The 18,229-nt window shown below is 35.2% G+C and overlaps 2 protein-coding genes across 2 annotated transcripts; one reads left to right on the forward strand and one right to left on the reverse strand.

Moving 5' to 3' along the window:
- Positions 1-601: 601 nt before the first annotated feature.
- LOC133203069 (casein kinase II subunit alpha-like) lies at positions 602-2,122 on the reverse strand. Its single transcript, XM_061338935.1, has one exon. It carries the CDS (start codon positions 2,070-2,072, stop codon positions 978-980), a length of 1,095 nt encoding a protein of 364 aa, XP_061194919.1. The 5' UTR covers positions 2,073-2,122; the 3' UTR covers positions 602-977.
- A 2,705-nt stretch (positions 2,123-4,827) lies between these two features.
- Positions 4,828-10,158, forward strand: LOC133202721 (metal cation symporter ZIP14-like). Its single transcript, XM_061338594.1, has 7 exons — positions 4,828-5,062; positions 5,688-5,865; positions 6,052-6,221; positions 6,551-6,679; positions 7,116-7,407; positions 7,572-7,759; positions 8,907-10,158. Exons 1-7 carry the CDS (start codon positions 4,838-4,840, stop codon positions 9,054-9,056), a joined length of 1,332 nt encoding a protein of 443 aa, XP_061194578.1. The 5' UTR covers positions 4,828-4,837; the 3' UTR covers positions 9,057-10,158.
- The last annotated feature ends 8,071 nt before the right edge of the window (positions 10,159-18,229 follow it).

Consider the following 18,229-nt stretch of genomic DNA (forward strand, 5'->3'; position numbering starts at 1 on the left):
TTCTTTTTACCTTAAATGGGGGACATAAATTCCCTGAATTTGCTTGTTAATTTAAAGTCTCTCAAAAACAAACTCTTGTATGTCTATAATTACTACCATCACTTGAGGCTAAAAAACTGAGCTACTGATATCAGAAAATGAAATTAGTCTGCGTTACCAGTAATTACTATGTTATTCTTCTCTCTATATGTTTTGGTGCAAGAGAATATAACGTCTTCAAATGGACAAAAAGCATCTATATTATATGAAGAAGTATAAAATGACTTGTATACTTATTTTTCAGATATATAATCAAAATTTTAGGAATTATTCTTTCTTTCTCAGGCATACTTGATTTAGACTCTGAAAATCTGATTATCCCTATTACCTTTTAGCTCATCTTTGTTTGCCAAGGGATTCTGATACTGAGTATGCTATTCTCTTCACAAACCCTTATATTTGGGTGCTATCAAAAGCAGGGATCCTTTACGTTACATGATCATTGACAAAAATAAAAAGCACAGATGCTTTTAGCTCAACAAGGGAAGGGACTGTTACAGAGCAAAAATAAAATTGCTGATGAAAAACACATTCAAGATTAGCAATATTCATGACTTTATTTCTTTGTTTACCGTATATACTCGCCTATAAGTCGGTCCGCCTATAAGTCGGTTGTATTTTTTAAGCTTACATTTGAGGGACTAACCCACTAAAATACCAATCATTTTATAACTTGTGTATAAGTCGGATAAAGAGTTTTGGACCAGAGTTTAACTCCCAAAAAACCAACTTATAGGCGAGTATATATGGTAATAAAGTTGTCATAGCAAATGACTATGTGTAGCTGCAAACAACACATGCATGCAATCACAAGTATAAGTAAGCTGCAAATCTCAAGAATATTTCTCGCACACAAATAAAAGTTGGTTTATAGTATACATCTTTCAGTCTTATAAGCACAGAAGCTCCTTTAATCCACTGCATCATATTTTGGAATATCACATTGCTGTGGATGATGGTATATCCTGTTCTTTTACTACTGGGTAGAAATATGCATGATCCATTGCCTCCCTTGCAGTAAGTCTTTCTTGATGATCATAACATAAAAGTCTGTTTAACAATTCTAATGCTTCTAGACTTACTAAATGCTGATTTTGATTGTTTACAAATTTTTCCAGCTTTTTTCTAACATGTGGTTGCCTCTTAAGATCATTTCTTGAGATGGATTTTATATGCAATTGATACTTTTTCAAGTACGAGTTAAGATCATCAGTTCCTAGAACTTTTACTATTTGCAACAATTGGTCAGAATTGTTGAGTCCATGAAAAAATGGGGTTTTCATAAATATCATCTGAGCAAGAATACATCCAACACTCCACATATCCAAAGAGTAATCATACATTTTATAATCTAGTAAAAGTTCTGGTCCCTTGAAGTACCTTGAAGCAACCCGAACATTATATGCCATGTACGGATGGTAAAATTCTGCAAGTCCCCAGTCAGCTAATCGTAACTTTCTGTTTTCATGATCAATCATGACATTTGCTGGTTTAACATCTCTGTGCATTATTCCCATTTGATGACTATAGTTCAATGCTTTGAGTAATTCATAGAGGTAGAATCTTATGTCATAGTCTGAAAATTCTTGATACAAGGTTTTAAAGTATGTATTATTCACAAACTCAAATATAAGAGCTGGTATCCTTGAAACAGGATCTTTCACCATGTCCAGCAATGAGATTATATTTGGTCCTCCTTGTAGATTTTCCAAAATCTTTACTTCTCTTTTAATTCTCTTCTTTTTCACAGGCTTTAGAAATTTGATAACACATTTTTCATTGTTTCTGGTGTTTATTGCCTCAAAGACCTCGCTATATTTACCACTTCCCAATTTTTCCCCGACTTTGTATTCTTCAAAGCGACCCCAATTCACAACGTGAGCCTCATAATCCCAATACTCTTTTGGTTTGTGTGTATTTACGCCTGCATAAGCATGGGCACGTTTTTCAATAGGCACAGTCGCGAAAAATCTCCTCGCTTGATTTCCAGAACAAAGGATTAATTTATCGAAGATTCTCACCATGCAAAACATTTTAAATTTTGCTTAGATAAAGAACTTCACCTGATTTCATCGTTTGTTTGTACACGGAAATAAAATTATCATTTTACCGACAAACGTCAAACTGTCAAATGCCAGTTTATATACTGGAAACTGGATAAAAACGCTAAACGGTAAACCGAAAACTAAGAAACTAAATAAATCCGAGTTTATTAGTACGAGTGATAATCAAGGAAAACAAGCAATTGCCAAAGCGAAAGGTATAACACTTAAGTATCTTTTAGAGGAAAACTAATGGATATTTTTTGGACTTGTATCATTTTTTATTATGACCCCATATAACCCCGTTCCTGACCATAGGCACTCCCCAGCTTAATTGTTAAAAATATATATCACACAACTGTTATGTTTATAGTATAGTAGATATATATTTTTTAACAATTAAGCTGGGGAGTGCCTATGTTCCTGACGACTAGCTCTATCCAACAGTTCGCATGCGTCCGTTCGCCCAAAATCCAAAATTTAATCACCCTCTTTTTTTTTTCTTTTTTTTTTTTTTTTTTTTAATACAGAACGAATTAAGATAAACAAATAACCCTTAATCTGTTTAAAAAAATTTCAACAAATCTAATTCGTTATAACGAATTCAAAAAATTGTAATTTTAAACAAATTCGAAAATTCGTTATATCGAATTTCAATAGGTACTAAATGGGCGTCCGACCGTACTAAGAAATATGCCAAGGATTACCAAATCTCTCTATACTGAATATGTTTTACACACTATCCTCATTTTTTCTCTCCCATTCTAACTCAATATTCTCTCTATATCCCTCCTTTATTTTGGTAACTTCTTTTGCTCTCTTCTCTATATCCCCTATATCTCCCATCCTCTACCTTCTTCCGATCTCTTTCTCTATTGTGCCTCCCATTTCACTCTTTCTCATCATGTCTCTCTCTCCACCCTGTCTCCCATTTCTCCGGCCTCCTTAATTTTCTCTCCTCTGTCTCACTTTCTCCCTCCCACCTCTATCTCTTTTCTCACCCTCTCTGGCATCTCTCTCTCTCTCTCTACCCTGTCTCCCATCTCTCTCCTCTGTCTTCCTCACTTCCTCCATCCTCTCACAACACTCTCTCACTTCCTCTCCCCTATCTCCTTTCACTTTCCCTTTTTCGTTTAACTCTTATATTGTAACTACTAAGTTGATAGAGCTTGTTTCCGACCCTTTTGATCATTTGTCAGTAAAATACTTTAGCATATTCAAAACAACAGAGAGGACAGAAATTTAAGAAGGATTTAGATGGGATCACAGTCTTTTCAGTTTTGAGCCTTGTATTTGTACATATTATTTAAACTAGAGGAGGATCAAGTAAATTACACCGAATCCATGGCAGGCATTGATCTCTCTATAAAAAGATGGATTTTTTTCTCTTTCAAATAAATTAATGCATCACCGAACTGCTGAGCTTTAATTTTTTACCTGACAAAATGTTTGTACCAACGTCATTATATTAATGTTCAATCTGAACCGATAAAAGAACCAAAATTTGCCATCTAGTATTTACATCCACTCCAGATTACTTTGCCACTATACTCAAAATCTAGAACATGTCTTATCCATGAAATGTATCAAGTTCACATGCCCTCGTATGTTTTTAAATTTGTAAAGTGTATACCAATATCTTTATTTTTAAATGTTCAATCTGCCAGCGGACCGCTGGTATCTATGTCCACTTCAGATAATTCTACAACCACTCAGAAATCTCCCAAACTAGAACATGACTTATCCATAAAATGAACTATCAGTTGTTTTTGTCGTGTGTGTGTTTACGTCGGATAGAAAGAGGGAGCGCACATTATCTAAGAGCGTACCCGATACTAGGTTTGTTTAGCTCTCGACATACACAAGAAACTGTTCTGAGCTAAAAAGTTTATCAGTTGTGGTCAATATCAGAGATGTGCAGAGTTCATGGTATAATAATTTTTTCCTCAAAGATGAAACGCAAAAGACAATACAATCGGTTGACTTGAGTTTTAAATTAAGATTTCAAAATTTTTCGGTAAGTCAAGTTAGGGTACCCCCCCCCCCCCCCCCGGTCAAATTTAACTATGAAGATGAGAAGTAAAAGGTCGGTGTTTTCACTATGCTTATTTTGACTTTTATTTTCATTTACAATCTACATGTTATACGTGTGGTACTTTTAGAGTAAGGTTTATTGTTAAATGACCATCTTTTAAAACAGTCACTTATATTAAATCTGGATATGAAATTAGTTTAAATTACACATATTAAAAAAATCAATTAAATCTGATGTACATTGATTTTTCATGGAAGTCAAAAGAACTGCAAAAAAGTAAGAAGAAGAGACGTCGACGCATCACAATATATATATATATATATATATATATATATATATATATATATATATATATATATATATATATATATATATATATATATATATATATATATATATATGAAGATCCCCCCCAACATCTTAACTCATTTGCAGTCACATAAACTATACAAGGTCGCTGTCCTGAAGTCACTTTGTTGTTTTAAACGTCCTGGGATGTATTAGGTCCATGCGTGGGCATATATAATAGTAAATGATAAAACTTATAAAACATACTCTTAAGTTATATGTATGTCAACATTGCAAAGGATAAGGAAGTCAACTTTGCACCTATTACAATATTTTGTTATTATGAATTATTTCGGGACTTTAAACTCTATTCGTCACCCCATAAGATCACGGTGAACGGATACACACGTGGTTTTGCTAAATAGAAAACTTAATGATCGCTGCAATGGGGCACATCAACATTGCTTCCTTAGTATTGACCTTGCTTTCTCTCTGTAACGGAAAGGAAATCCATGCCGCCACCAAGAACGCTACGGAAGAATTCATTCGGAGGTACGGGTCACTGGGGACTCTCTCACGGGAGGAATTCATTAGTTTAGGTAATGCTCTTCAGAGGGGACCAAGAAAGTTTAGTGGCACTGCTCGGAATGACTCTTGTGTGAGTATATGCTTTTGAAAGCATTTTGTTTCTTTCTGGGGCGGATCCAGGCGTACATGTGTTTGTCTGTGCATGTGTATTTTGGTTTCCACGTGTGTTTTTTTTTCTTTTAGAATAAAATTGTTTTTATGCCTTTCATAAAAGTTACCCCCTTTTTGTCTCGAAGTTATGGTTTCCGGTCTTGGTAAAGTATTGTGTTTTCCAAAATTAAAAAAATATATATATGTAAGTTCCTCTATCACCATGTACATCAAGCTATATCTGAATGTAGGTCCGTACATTAACGAAGTAAATATGTATCTTTACATCCGTATTTACGCAATTCTGATAAATGTCATCATAATTATAATTTCATTGTATAACAACTTTTAAAAAAAATTATATATACGCCTTGCTATATACAATAACAATGTTACTGTTGCCTTTAAACAAAATAAAACCAAAGATTTCCTTTCGCTATTACATGTATTAAGATTAGCAAGCCAATACTTAGTATTTTGGCATAACAAAAGATACCCTAAGTGCAAGAGTCCTTGTAGAGCTGATTAATTTTAAAACAGACATTGACCCTGACTATAAGTGTAAATATTCAGGTTCATCGACACTGGTCTATACTAAATTTCAGCAATGCCAGACTTTCTCCCAGATATTCCAGGAAGTTTCCAGTGGAGGTACCCAGATTAATGACTCTTCTCTGTCAGCCGCCTGTCCTCTGTTGTTGTTGAAACTCCATAATGAGGATTGCTGTTCCGACTCGCAATCAGCTGTCCTCGAGCATGCTGGGAAACCGCCTATAGGACAAGGTTAATCACCGTTTAAGAAATATGCTTCTTTGGGGAGGGGGGGGGGGTAGTTATTAGCCCTCTCTATATTATGATATCGCTAGTTTAATTTTTTAAATAAAACATTTATTATACTTTTTCCTATTGAAAACGCATTTAAAAATTGTCTCGCAACCACTGAACATATCAACAAAATTTTGATTCCAGCATGGGGGTATGGTATTGGTTTCGTGAGCTTGGTTGTCCTAATCTCTAACACAGGAGTCTTCCTTGGACCATGTATTCACACGAATGCATTCAAGAGAATTCTTATGTTCTGCGTAGCCCTTGCCGTGGGAACGCTCGGTTCCACTGGATTTTTAGTACTCATACCTGAGGTATATACATACTCATTTTCGTCAATTAAGGCTCATTGGCCCTCTGATAAGAAGAGAGATAACTCTCATTGGGAGAAATGACTATATTATTCCTCTTTAAAATCGTCAAATTAAAAGACGATTTCTATCATATTTTGTACCATAAAGTATGCTGAAATTGTATACATTTTGATTATAAAATTACATTTCTTTTGAAAAATCAAAAGCGTTAAAACAAAATTTTATTTGAGTGAACAGAGGGAGGATGAACCTTAAACTCCTCTATTCCCTCTTTTTATACACAACCTTATACAGAACTGGATTAATGACTATTATAATATTCATTTCAGTCTATGCATCTTACAGGAGAAGATAGTCCAGTTCCCGATTATCACTGGAAAATGGCCACCGTCATTGGTGGGGCGTATTTTGTATTTATTTCTGAACGCGTCTTGAAGTTCGTCATTGACAGGCGCAGGGTAAAGTATTTACAATGTTTAGATACATGTACCTTAACATACTGGTAATATCAAGCATAGAAATACCAGTTTTGCATTGCCTCCACAAGAGAAGTAAGGAATTCATGCTATGACTTGTTTTTCCCCCTCTTTTGTCTGTCGGCAAGATATTTTAGAAAGGTGAACAGATTAATATTTCTTCGAGGTTTTGAGTAAATATGTACCCTGAGGAAGGGTGGGGCAGAGCTTAGAATAGGATTCGGTAAATATTGAGGATACTAGATTTTTTAATATGATATGACATACTTTCATAGGGAAGAGGGAGATAATTCTGTACATGCAAACTTAAGCTAACTTAATATTGTATTATTATACCACATTTATCTGTTAATAATTTGTTGGATTGGGTTTTCTTTTATTTACTGAGTATTTTTGTTTTAATTTTAACTGTAAACAGAGACCTAACTCAGAAGACATAATTGATGACCCGGCAGATGATAAAAATCAAGAAAACGGTAAAGTGGAATTGTTAGAGAGGAAACTTCATTCACATTCTCATATAAATCTAGGCGTTATAGACAAAGACGGCAAAAAGGAAATAGCTCCAGTGGCCTGGATTCTGCTCATTGGAGACGCCATCCATAATTTTGTGGATGGATTATCTATCGGGGCGGCATTTACAGAAGATACTTTGCTAGGGATAAGTGTTTCTTTGGCCGTTTTGTGCGAAGAATTGCCTCATGAATTAGGTAAGATTAAACCAGTGGCATCTACGGGTGTCTAAACGTGTTTCTGTGAATGTCTGGTGTTCACCAAGGTTCAAGATTTTTGACCCGTTTCTTTCTACTTTTTAAAAAATGGAAAATGCTAAATTGATGATTATTTTTATTTAATGTCTAATTTTTTCATTTAGGTGACATTGCCATCCTTCTTCATGCTGGTCTAAAAATGAAAAGGGCGCTTTTCTTAAATTTCATAGCGGCTGTGATTTCTTATGCGGGACTTGTGATAGGAATATTGGTGGGAGAAAATACAAACGCCAATCAGTGGATATTTGGGTTCGCAGGAGGATTATTTGTGTACATTGCCTTAAGTGACATGGTTTGTATTGAGCAAAATTTACAAAAAAGCAACTAGATTATTATTTATCCGATTGACCCAGGTGACCTATTTCTTTCGCTGCCGTCCGTCGCTCATCGTAAATTATCTGTCGCCCGTTAACTTCTCCTCTGACACTACTGAGCCAATATCAACCAAATAGTGTAGAGCTCCTATGGGCAAAACGCTACAAAAATTGAGAATTTTATGATCCCCCCCCCCCCGACCTCTTTATATGACCTACAGGCAGCGAGGATTTCTGGAGTGGACTTAAATGGACTATCTACTGATAGGCAGTGTCGGCTGTCCAATCCCAGGGTGGGGTTAAATGTAGTATATATACTGTAGTTTAAGTGCATTTCATCTCAAAAATCACCTTTAAGGCAAACTTTATTGGGGTTAGGGTTTGAGGAACAATATTCAAATGTTTTATAATTTTTATTTGTTTATTGGTTCAATTTTAAGTCCTTTACTGACAATATTAACTAAAGATACATCGTGCAAGAGCTTACTGCAGTTACTCAGGTGACCATTTAGTAGTGATGGGAATCGGTAAGAATTTCGTAATCGATGATCGGGTTACTGTAACTAACTAATTATCGAATATAATCTGACATTTACAAAGTCTATCAATTTATTTAATTAAATGTTAAGAATGGGTAAATGACTACTTTCTGCATATGTATTTGTTGTTTATTTTGCTGTAAAAGAATAAAAGGATATCATCTGAGAGTTTTATTGAGTGTGTAGATGTACACACTGTATCTGTTTCTTTTTAATTTTTCTTCATACGCTGTACAGATATAAAACTTACCTCCATACCCGGGAATATTTTGTTTCCCGGGTAAGTTGTCTGTTCGATACACAAATAAGTTAATTGATAAGTTGCGGCTGGAATATTTGGCTTAAAAACTATTACGCTTGTAAAAAAAAAAAAAATTAATAAATAAACCGATTAATCAGAATAAAAATTTTGTAATCGAGCGCTTGGATTATGCCAGCAATCGACTGATTTTCGATTATAATCGATGATTGGAACACCACTACCATTTAGGTCCATGGGCCTCTAGTCTCCCTTCACAAAAAAATTACATGTTTTAATATTTTTGATTCATTTAAGAATACATACCAACATTTTGTTTATTTTTAGATTCCAGAAATGAAAGAACAGTTAGCAGAGGCAGAATCAAGTGGTTCTGAAAACATGTATTTAGTGTTCTTAATTCAGAATTCTGGACTGGTGCTGGGGTTTCTCATTATTCTGTGTATTGTTCAGTTCGGTGGTGAAATTCAAGTTTAACAACAGAGGCTACTAGTTACACACATACACAGAGAGAGAGAGAGAGAGAGATTATGATAATTTTAAAGATTTTATATTTTTTAAATATTTTTTTCACATTGCTTAATGATTAGAATGAATGTTTTACTTTTTAAGTAAACTTGAACGTAATTCATCAAAAAAAAAACAAACAAACAAACAAACAAAAAACAAAAAAAAGGAAAAACTATATACCCCCGAATCTTCGATACGGGGCATAAAAAAAAGCTTCAACTAATATCATATAAAATGTACATTTATGTAATTCCTTCATGAGAGTGTCTAGAGTATATATATTGATATGACCACCCGGTTATATGTAAAGAAATCAAAGAGTGACTGTTGATTTCCGATTTCTTAATTTCAGTTATTAATTTCAATATACATGCAATGGATGTATAAATTTTTATGCCCCCCTTCGATTTGAAGGAAGGACATATTGCTTTGCTGCTGTCGGTCGGTCTGTCTGTCCGTCCACCAACAGTTTCCGTTCATTTTCTTCGCAGAGGTTGCACATATTGAAATGAAATTTGGTATACAGATTTATTATAAAAATATCTGGGTCAAGTTCTGTTTTGGGTAGGATCGAGCAATTTTTGACAGAGTCATGCCCCTAGAACTTAAGAAAAAATCCAATTATTTGCAGTTTCCGTTCATTTTCTTTGCAGAAGTTGCACATACTGAAATGAAATTTGGTATACAGATTTATCATAAGAATATCTAGGTCAAATTTTGTTTTGGGTAAGATCGAGCAATTTTTGACAGAGTTATGCCCCTTGGATTAGAAAAAATTCCAGTTATTGGAGGGGGCATAAGTGTTTCACGAACAACTCTTGTTGTATTTAGAACTGCAAGATCTCAACTCTAATGTTCATTAAACTAATTACATGTAATCAAATAATTGGGCTTTTTTGTATCTCTGACACCTTTCTTCCTTTCTGGAAGTCGTTATCAATTGTTTAGACTGCGGATATTAGTATATATAACATTGGATGTGACTAAAACATTGTATTTGTTTTGGGAATGTATATACAGTGTATTATGTTGACGTATTATGGAGTAATAAAGTGGATTGATGAACATATATCATTTTAATTATTTTAATATATTTATTTAAAAAGACATACTAATATTTATAAGAAAAGAATTAGTGTATAAGACACTTCCAGATGAGATCTAGATGACGTATAAATGGGGTTGTAAAACTGTTACCATAACAAAGAATACGTTCCACATCTGAACCTTTGCTTTAAAAAAGAGTTTTCCATGCAGAAACATTGAGATTACTAGTTTATTTTTTGTTTAACGCTTTACAAAAGTCTTGTACACATATCGTTCTTGTACCACCATTTTCATGGCTATATACTATACAATTCTTTGGTATTCTAGATGGTGTAGGCAAAGAAAGGTTATTTAAAAAAATGATTTTACTACTGTAATTTTGCCGGCAGTCGTCAACAATCTTTCTGACCAAGAGCCAATTATTTTTTCATTTCAATAAGCTTTGATTGGAAATTTAGTTTGTACATAATCTACAGAATAGTTTATGCCTAATACAGAAAATGGTTCTAGTGACCACTGAAGATTAAATTCTGAAGAAGTATTTACTCTCTTTTTTTTTTTTTAGTCATAGAGACGATTTTATACGAATTCAAAAATATTTTTTAATAGGTCCTAAATGGGCTTCCGTACATCTATCAATGGGCAACAATAATGCTGAAAATAATTCACGGCATAAAATATTGCTAAAAACAGAATAAATATCTGGTATTTTATCATAAAACAAATAAAATAATTATTCAGCTGATTCAGTGACAATTTTTATCAGAGCATCTGAGATAACTCTGCTGTCTACATCTTTAAAAACTGTTGTGGTCATTAAAGATTGTAAATACTCTGCTCTGGATTTCCAGTCAGGTATTTTAACTGATTTTAAATTATTTGTCTTTGTCAATAATTAATGATTGACACACAGATTAATACATGCACTTCAGAGTTTAAAATCAGTTGTGGCATATTCATAAATGTATAATTAATAAATTATACATTTGAATATCATAATAATTAAAACAGCATAAAACTATCACTATTACATTTACAAACAAATAAAACCAACAGTGGCTGTCAGCTATCATCCGCAACTGTACTCGGCAATGCTGGTACCGGACATCCATGACTGTACCTGCTCACTAATATTAAAAACGGAATGTCAGAGCAAGACTTTCCGGATTGTTCAACGTATTAAACTGTATATATGTTGTTAATTAAGAATGGATTGTTTTTTTTAATGAAACATACGAAATGTGTTAATAATTAATCTACTTTATGGAAGGCTGTAATCGCCAAAACGGTAACGATAACTAGCTTAGTGAATATATCGCGGAAAATATATTTGTAAGCTTGACTATGCCTAAATCCATTGCATAGATCGCTATTATCTCTAAAAAGTAACATTTACTACAGCGTACATTTTGTATATCTATGACTGTATACCTGTGCCTGATATACAACATCTGCGACTGTACCTGTGCCGTATATACACACTACCACTGACTCAACCCGCGCTTGATTAACTTAACCCGCGCTTGATTAATAACATCCACAACAAAAAATTCTGTGGATTTTCTCCGATTTAGATTTAGACTGAATTCAATCAAAGCGCAATTAACGCTTATCTTTATATTACCCATGACAGTGATACCGAGACAAACGATGTCAGCAGTTATTAGGGAAGGATCCAAAACTTTTACAGATTTAAATTTAAAGCTTTATGTTCAGAGTACAATATGAGCCAGGTCTTTATTTTTTTTTTGGGGGGGGGGGGGGCGGCTGGGGGCATGATTTCAATATCCTACATGCTCAATTTATTAATAATGATGAATTTAAAATGAAACATGCTAGTATAATTATAGAAAATATACGAGTAAACAATAAACAAAGTAAAATAAAAAAGGAAATTAAAATAATTGGAATTAATTTGTAATCTTTAATTTTATGTTAGAAAGTATAAGTACGTCACAATATTATTAATTTCACCCATTTCATTGATCACGCAAGAGGTGTCAATGAAAAGCACAGGTTTTTTCCCATAAATATATGTCTTACGATATTTACGAGTGGAATGGGCTGATCCACCCGTTTTCAATGTGTTATATATAAACATCTCAAGTGCACTCCAGGAAGTAGCATCCTATGCCCTGAAAAAAAATAGTTCCTGACAAAAAAAAATTATTTATTTACAAAGTACATAAAATTTACTAGGCACAGGTAACAAAGTTGTAAAAATAGGCTGGAATACCCCCCCCCCCCCCAAAAAAAAATTCTCAAAAGAAATAAAAATTAATTTCATATGCATAAAACAATTAACATCTTGACTGGTCGATAACCGTGGTGTGATACCTGGAATATGTAGGGTATGGTATTAAAATAATTGCTCATATTAAAGGAAATTAATCCTATAATTATCGATAACATCCGAAGAAAATATTTGTATAAGTAAATATTTTTATTAGATCCACCTCTCTAAGATTCTGCTGTACTGTCCAGACAACTCTAGAAATTTTACACCATGACTGTACCGGTGCCTGATTGACAACATCCATGACTGTACCTGTCCAGTACACACACTTTATTCTACATCCATGACTGTACCAGTGCTTATAAACAACATCCCTGACTGTACCCATGCCTTATAAACAACATCCCTGACTGTACCTGTGCCTTATAAACAACATCCCTGACTGTACCTGTGCCTTATAACAAAAATCTCTGACTGTACCTGTGCCTTATAAACAACATCCATGACTGTACCTGTCCAGTACACACACTTTATTTTACATCCATGACTGTACCTGTACCTTATAAACAACATCCATGACTGAAGCTGTGCCTTATAAACAACATCCATGACTGAAGCTGTGCCTTATAAACAACATCCACGACTGTACCTGTACCTTATAAACAACATCCATGACTGTACCTGTGCCTTATAAACAACATCCACGACTGTACCTGTCCAGTACACACACTTTATTCTACATTCCTGACTGTACCTGTGCTTATAAACAACATCCATGACTGTACCTGTCCAGTACACACACTTTATTCTACATCCCTGACTGTACCTGTGTCTTATAAACAACATCCACGACTGTACCTGTCCAGTACACACACTTTATTCTACATCCATGACTGTACCTGTGCTTATAAACAACATCCATGACTGTACCTGTCCAGTACACACACTTTATTCTACATCCATGACTGTACCTGTGCATTATAAACAACATCCATGACTGTACCTGTCCAGTACACACACTTTATTCTACATCCATGACTGTACCTGTGCCTTATAAACAACATCCACGACTGTACCTGTGCAGTATACACATCTTACTCTACATCCATGACTGTACATGTGCGTTGTAAACGACATCCATGACTGTACCTGTCTAGTACACACACTTTATTCTACATCCCTGACTGTACCTGTGTCTTATAAACAACATCCACGACTGTACCTTTCCAGTACACATACTTTATTCTACATCCATGACTGTACCTGTGCTTATAAACAACATCCACGACTGTACCTGTCCAGTACACATACTTTATTCTACATCCCTGACTGTACCTGTGTCTTATAAACAACATCCACGACTGTACCTGTCCATTACACACACTTTATTCTACATCCATGACTGTACCTGTGCTTATAAACAACATTCACGACTGTACCTGTCCAGTACACACACTTTATTCAACTTCCATGACTGCAACTTTGCGTTATTAACAACATCCAAGAAAAGTTACTCAAGGCTCTACTAAAAGTTTGTTCTTTTGTCGTTTGTGACCCGAACCCCCACCCCCAATGCAACCCCCACCCCGTCAAAAAAATTGAATCATATATGCCTGCAAGAAAGCTTGGGATTTAGTCCTTTTTTTTTAAGAGGAAATACTCCTTCTTTCGATATACTCCATCCTGGCCTTCACAACTTCTGCCAAGTTTTATTATTATTGTAGAAGAGTTTATAGGTAATGGATTAATTATTTTAAAACCATTGTCAAAAAGTTAACTGCTCATTTAAAACTCTTCTCATAAAGAGGGGGAAGGGTTAGACAATTTTATAAATTGAAATCGGGTTTTAAACATAACAAGTGATCCAGATTTTCAAATACTCATGGAAATGGATAAATAACCATCAAATCTCTCCGTATGTTTAACTTATGTAAAAGTCAACTGACATATTAGATTCATTGGCAATAAAATGACTATTTTTGCTGCTTTTAGTATGTAAATATATGTTCTACACCCTCATACCCCCCCCCCCTCCCCAACAACCCACTCCCCTGAAACAAGAAACAATTGGTATAAATTTGAATTTCTGAAATAACAATTCATAATACTTTAAAAGGAATTGTCATTTCAGTGAAGGGGGGGGGGGTAAAAATATTTTCCGTTGATTTCTATAGAGATGAAGTTTTGCCAAAATTATAGACTTATCTCTCTTTGTTCTCCCAAGTAAGTTATGTTTTTTGATAAAATTCACATAAATATTCGGTATATGAATATGAAAAAATCATTCGAATATGTCAACTTTCTAAATTAACTCTGCGATAGGTGGCAGAATTTTACTATCATTCTTGCTATCATATGGTTTATTCAAGCATGTGTATTAGAGCTATTGAGACAAGCTTTCTGCATTAACAATACTAGTCCACTACCGGCAAGTGTAATCTGGTTCCCATTAAAAATTGAAAATGCTGTAATTCTGTCAAAAAATCATTGAAGCGGAACATAATGCAAACTTGATCTGTGACTCATCAAGATACACTCATATACCAAAAATCAACTCAATATCTGCAAACGTTTGGGAAAAAAGTGTGGAAAACCCTTAAAAATTAAAAAAATTGTAATTCCCTCAAAAATCAATGAAGCAGAACGAAATAAAAAACTTGATCTGTAACTCATCAACACACACTAACATACCAAAATCAGCTTAATATTTGCAAGCGTTTAGAAAAAAGTGCGGAAAACCAAGTGGGACAGAGTGACAGAGGGACAGCTAGGCAGACAGTTTGACAGACAGACGGACGGACAGACTCAGAGGAAACCTATCGTCCCCTCCGGTTTCAATTTATTTTATTAGTCCCCTACCGGTGAAGCCGGAGGGGACTATAGGTTTCCTCTGAGTCTGTCCGTCCGTCTGTCGGTCTGTCCCACTTGGTTTTCCGCACTTTTTTTCTAAACGCTTGCATATATTGAGCTGATTTTTGGTATGTGACTTTACCTTGATGAGTTATAGATGAAGTTTGCATTTCGTTCCGCTTCATTGATTTTTGACGGAATTATGGCATTTTCAATTTTTAACGGGAACCAGATTACACTTGCCGGTAGGGGACTAGTATTGCTAATGCAATACTCTCATAATGCTTGTTCTTATTGAAAGGGCAGATTACTCTATTTGCATAAATGTACCACAAAATTAGAACTCTTTAGTGTGCAGTGTATAGAGGGCTCTTAAGCACATGAAAAAAAGTCCAACTTTTTCCTCATTTTCCCCTCCTGTTTATGTCATGTTTCATCATTGGGTTATTATACCCCCGCTCCGAAGGAAAGGGGGGGTATACTGTTTTACCCTTGTGTGTCTGTCTGTCTGTCCGTCTGTCTGGTCTGTCCGTCTGTCTGTGTGTCAGTCTGTCTGCCTGTCCGTAACAAAATTTTCGTCACAGTTTTCTCAGCAACTACTCATCGCAGATGCTTGAAATTTTAGCACACTCTTTGTTTAGGCATGCCATATTGTGGGATTCATTTTTGTACGAATCTGATGTCAACTTCTTGTTCATTCTTGTCTCTGTCCATAACTGAACTTGTGTACATTCACGTCAAAGCGGGGGTATTACTAGTGAGCATTGGCTCACAGACTTCTTGTTTTTTTAATTCTTTTGAATGCCATTTAAACATTGAATTGTGAAGTGTAGATACATGTAGTATTACATGTACTGCAATAATAATTATTTTCGATAGGTCTTTCTTTGTTAACACGATAAAATGCACTATTCCATCCTAAAATGTTTTCAACTATGAAAACATTTTTACACCTTCTTCTGTGCCAACCCCAAAGTTGCGGGGTATTATTATCATAGTTTACAACTGATTATACGTCAAACGTATACGACAAATGTTTATTAAAATTAATTAAAATTAATAATAGTAATTGGCTATATGTTGACTTATAGCTTTGAGTTTTCCACCTGTACACTGATGATTAATTGTGTCTCGAACTTGATTCTAATTGATTTTCATGGTCAAATTTTAGGAGTCAAGTACACACTTAAAGATCAAAATTTGTGAGTGAAAGAAAATTGTTTAAATATTGTTGTTTTTTATGGTAGGATGGTCCAAATACAGTATACAATACGTACCTCTTAAACCCTGAGAAGTTTATTGTGTGTAAATCTTGATTATAAGGCATAGGTACAGTCATAGATGTAGTGTGTGTCATACGCAGGTAGTTGTGGATGTTGTTTATAAGGCACAGGTACAGTCATGGATGTATATTAAGATGTGTGTACTGGACAGGTACAGTCGTGGATGTTGTTTGTAAGGCACAGGTAAAGTCAGGGATGTAGAATAAAGTGTGTGTACTGGACAGGTACAGTCGTGGATGTTGTTTATAAGGCACAGGTACAGTCATGGATGTATAGTAAGATGTGTGTACTGGACAGGTACAGTCGTGGATGTTGTTTATAAGGCACAGGTACAGTCATGGATGTAAAATAAAGTGTGTGTACTGGACAGGTACAGTCGTGGATGTTGTTTATAAGGCACAGGTACAGTCATGGATGTAGAATAAAGTATGTATATATGTACAGGTACAGTCGTGGATGTTGTTTATAAGGCACAGGTACAGTCATGGATGTAAAATAAAGTGTGTGTACTGGACAGGTACAGTCGTGAATGTTGTTTATAAGTCACAGGTACAGTCATGGATGTAGAATAAAGTATGTATATATGTACAGGTACAGTCGTGGATGTTGTTTATAAGGCACAGGTACAGTCAGGGATGTAGAGTAAGATGTGTGTACTGGACAGATACAGTCGTGGATGTTGTTTATAAGGCACAGGTACAGTCATGGATGTAGAATAAAGTGTGTGTATTGGACAGGTACAGTCGTGGATGTTGTTTATAAGGCACAGGTACAGTCAGGGATGTAGAGTTAGATGTGTATACTGCACAGGTACAGTCATGGATGTTGTTTATTAGGCACAGGTACAGTCATGGATGTAGAATAAAGTGTGTGTACTGGACAGATACAGCCGTGTATGTTGTTTATAAGGCACAGGTACAGTCATGGATGTAGAATAAAGTGTGTGTACTGGACAGGTACAGTCATGGATGTTGTTTATAAGGCACAGGTACAGTCATGGATGTAGAATAAAGTGTGTGTACTGGACAGGTACAGTCGTGGATGTTGTTTATAAGGCACAGGTACAGTCAGGGATGTAGAATAAAGTGTGTATACTGCACAGGTGCAGTCGTGGATGTTGTTTATAAGGCACAGGTACAGTCATGGATGTTGTTTATAAGCACAGGCACAGTCATGGATGTAGAATAAAGTGTGTGTACTGGACAGGTACAGTCGTGGATGTTGTTTATAAGGCACAGGTACAGTCATGGATGTAGAATAAAGTGTGTGTACTGGACAGGTACAGTCGTGGATGTTGTTTATAAGGCACAGGTACAGTCGTGGATGTAGAGTTAGATGTGTATACTGCACAGGTACAGTCATGGATGTTGTTTATAAGCACAGGTACAGTCATGGATGTTGTTTATAAGCACAGGCACAGTCATGGATGTAGAATAAAGTGTGTGTATTGGACAGGTACAGTCGTGGATGTTGTTTATAAGGCACAAGTACAGTCATGGATGTAGAATAAAGTATGTATATATGCACAGGTACAGTCGTGGATGTTGTTTATAAGGCACAGGTACAATTATGGATGTAGAATAAAGTGTGTGTACTGGGCAGGTACAGTCGTGGATGTTGTTTATAAGGGACAGGTACAGTCATGGATGTAGAATAAAGTGTGTGTACTGGACAGGTACAGTCGTGGATGTTGTTTATAAGGCACAGGTACAGTCGGGGATGTA

The sequence above is a fragment of the Saccostrea echinata genome, unplaced genomic scaffold (genome assembly GCF_033153115.1).
Source record: "Saccostrea echinata isolate AGI-Se365-2 ecotype Australia unplaced genomic scaffold, CSIRO_AGI_Sech_v1 ptg000047l, whole genome shotgun sequence".
NCBI lineage: Eukaryota > Metazoa > Mollusca > Bivalvia > Ostreida > Ostreidae > Saccostrea > Saccostrea echinata.

Bases quoted from the DNA above. Each gene is read 5' to 3' on its own strand.
- LOC133203069 (XM_061338935.1), bottom strand. From the start codon at position 2,072: ATGTTTTGCATGGTGAGAATCTTCGATAAATTAATCCTTTGTTCTGGA.
- LOC133202721 (XM_061338594.1), top strand. From the start codon at position 4,838: ATGATCGCTGCAATGGGGCACATCAACATTGCTTCCTTAGTATTGACC. The intron at 6,222-6,550 runs GTATATACATAC...TATTCATTTCAG, and splicing joins TTTTAGTACTCATACCTGAG to TCTATGCATCTTACAGGAGA. The intron at 6,680-7,115 runs GTAAAGTATTTA...AACTGTAAACAG, and splicing joins TCGTCATTGACAGGCGCAGG to AGACCTAACTCAGAAGACAT.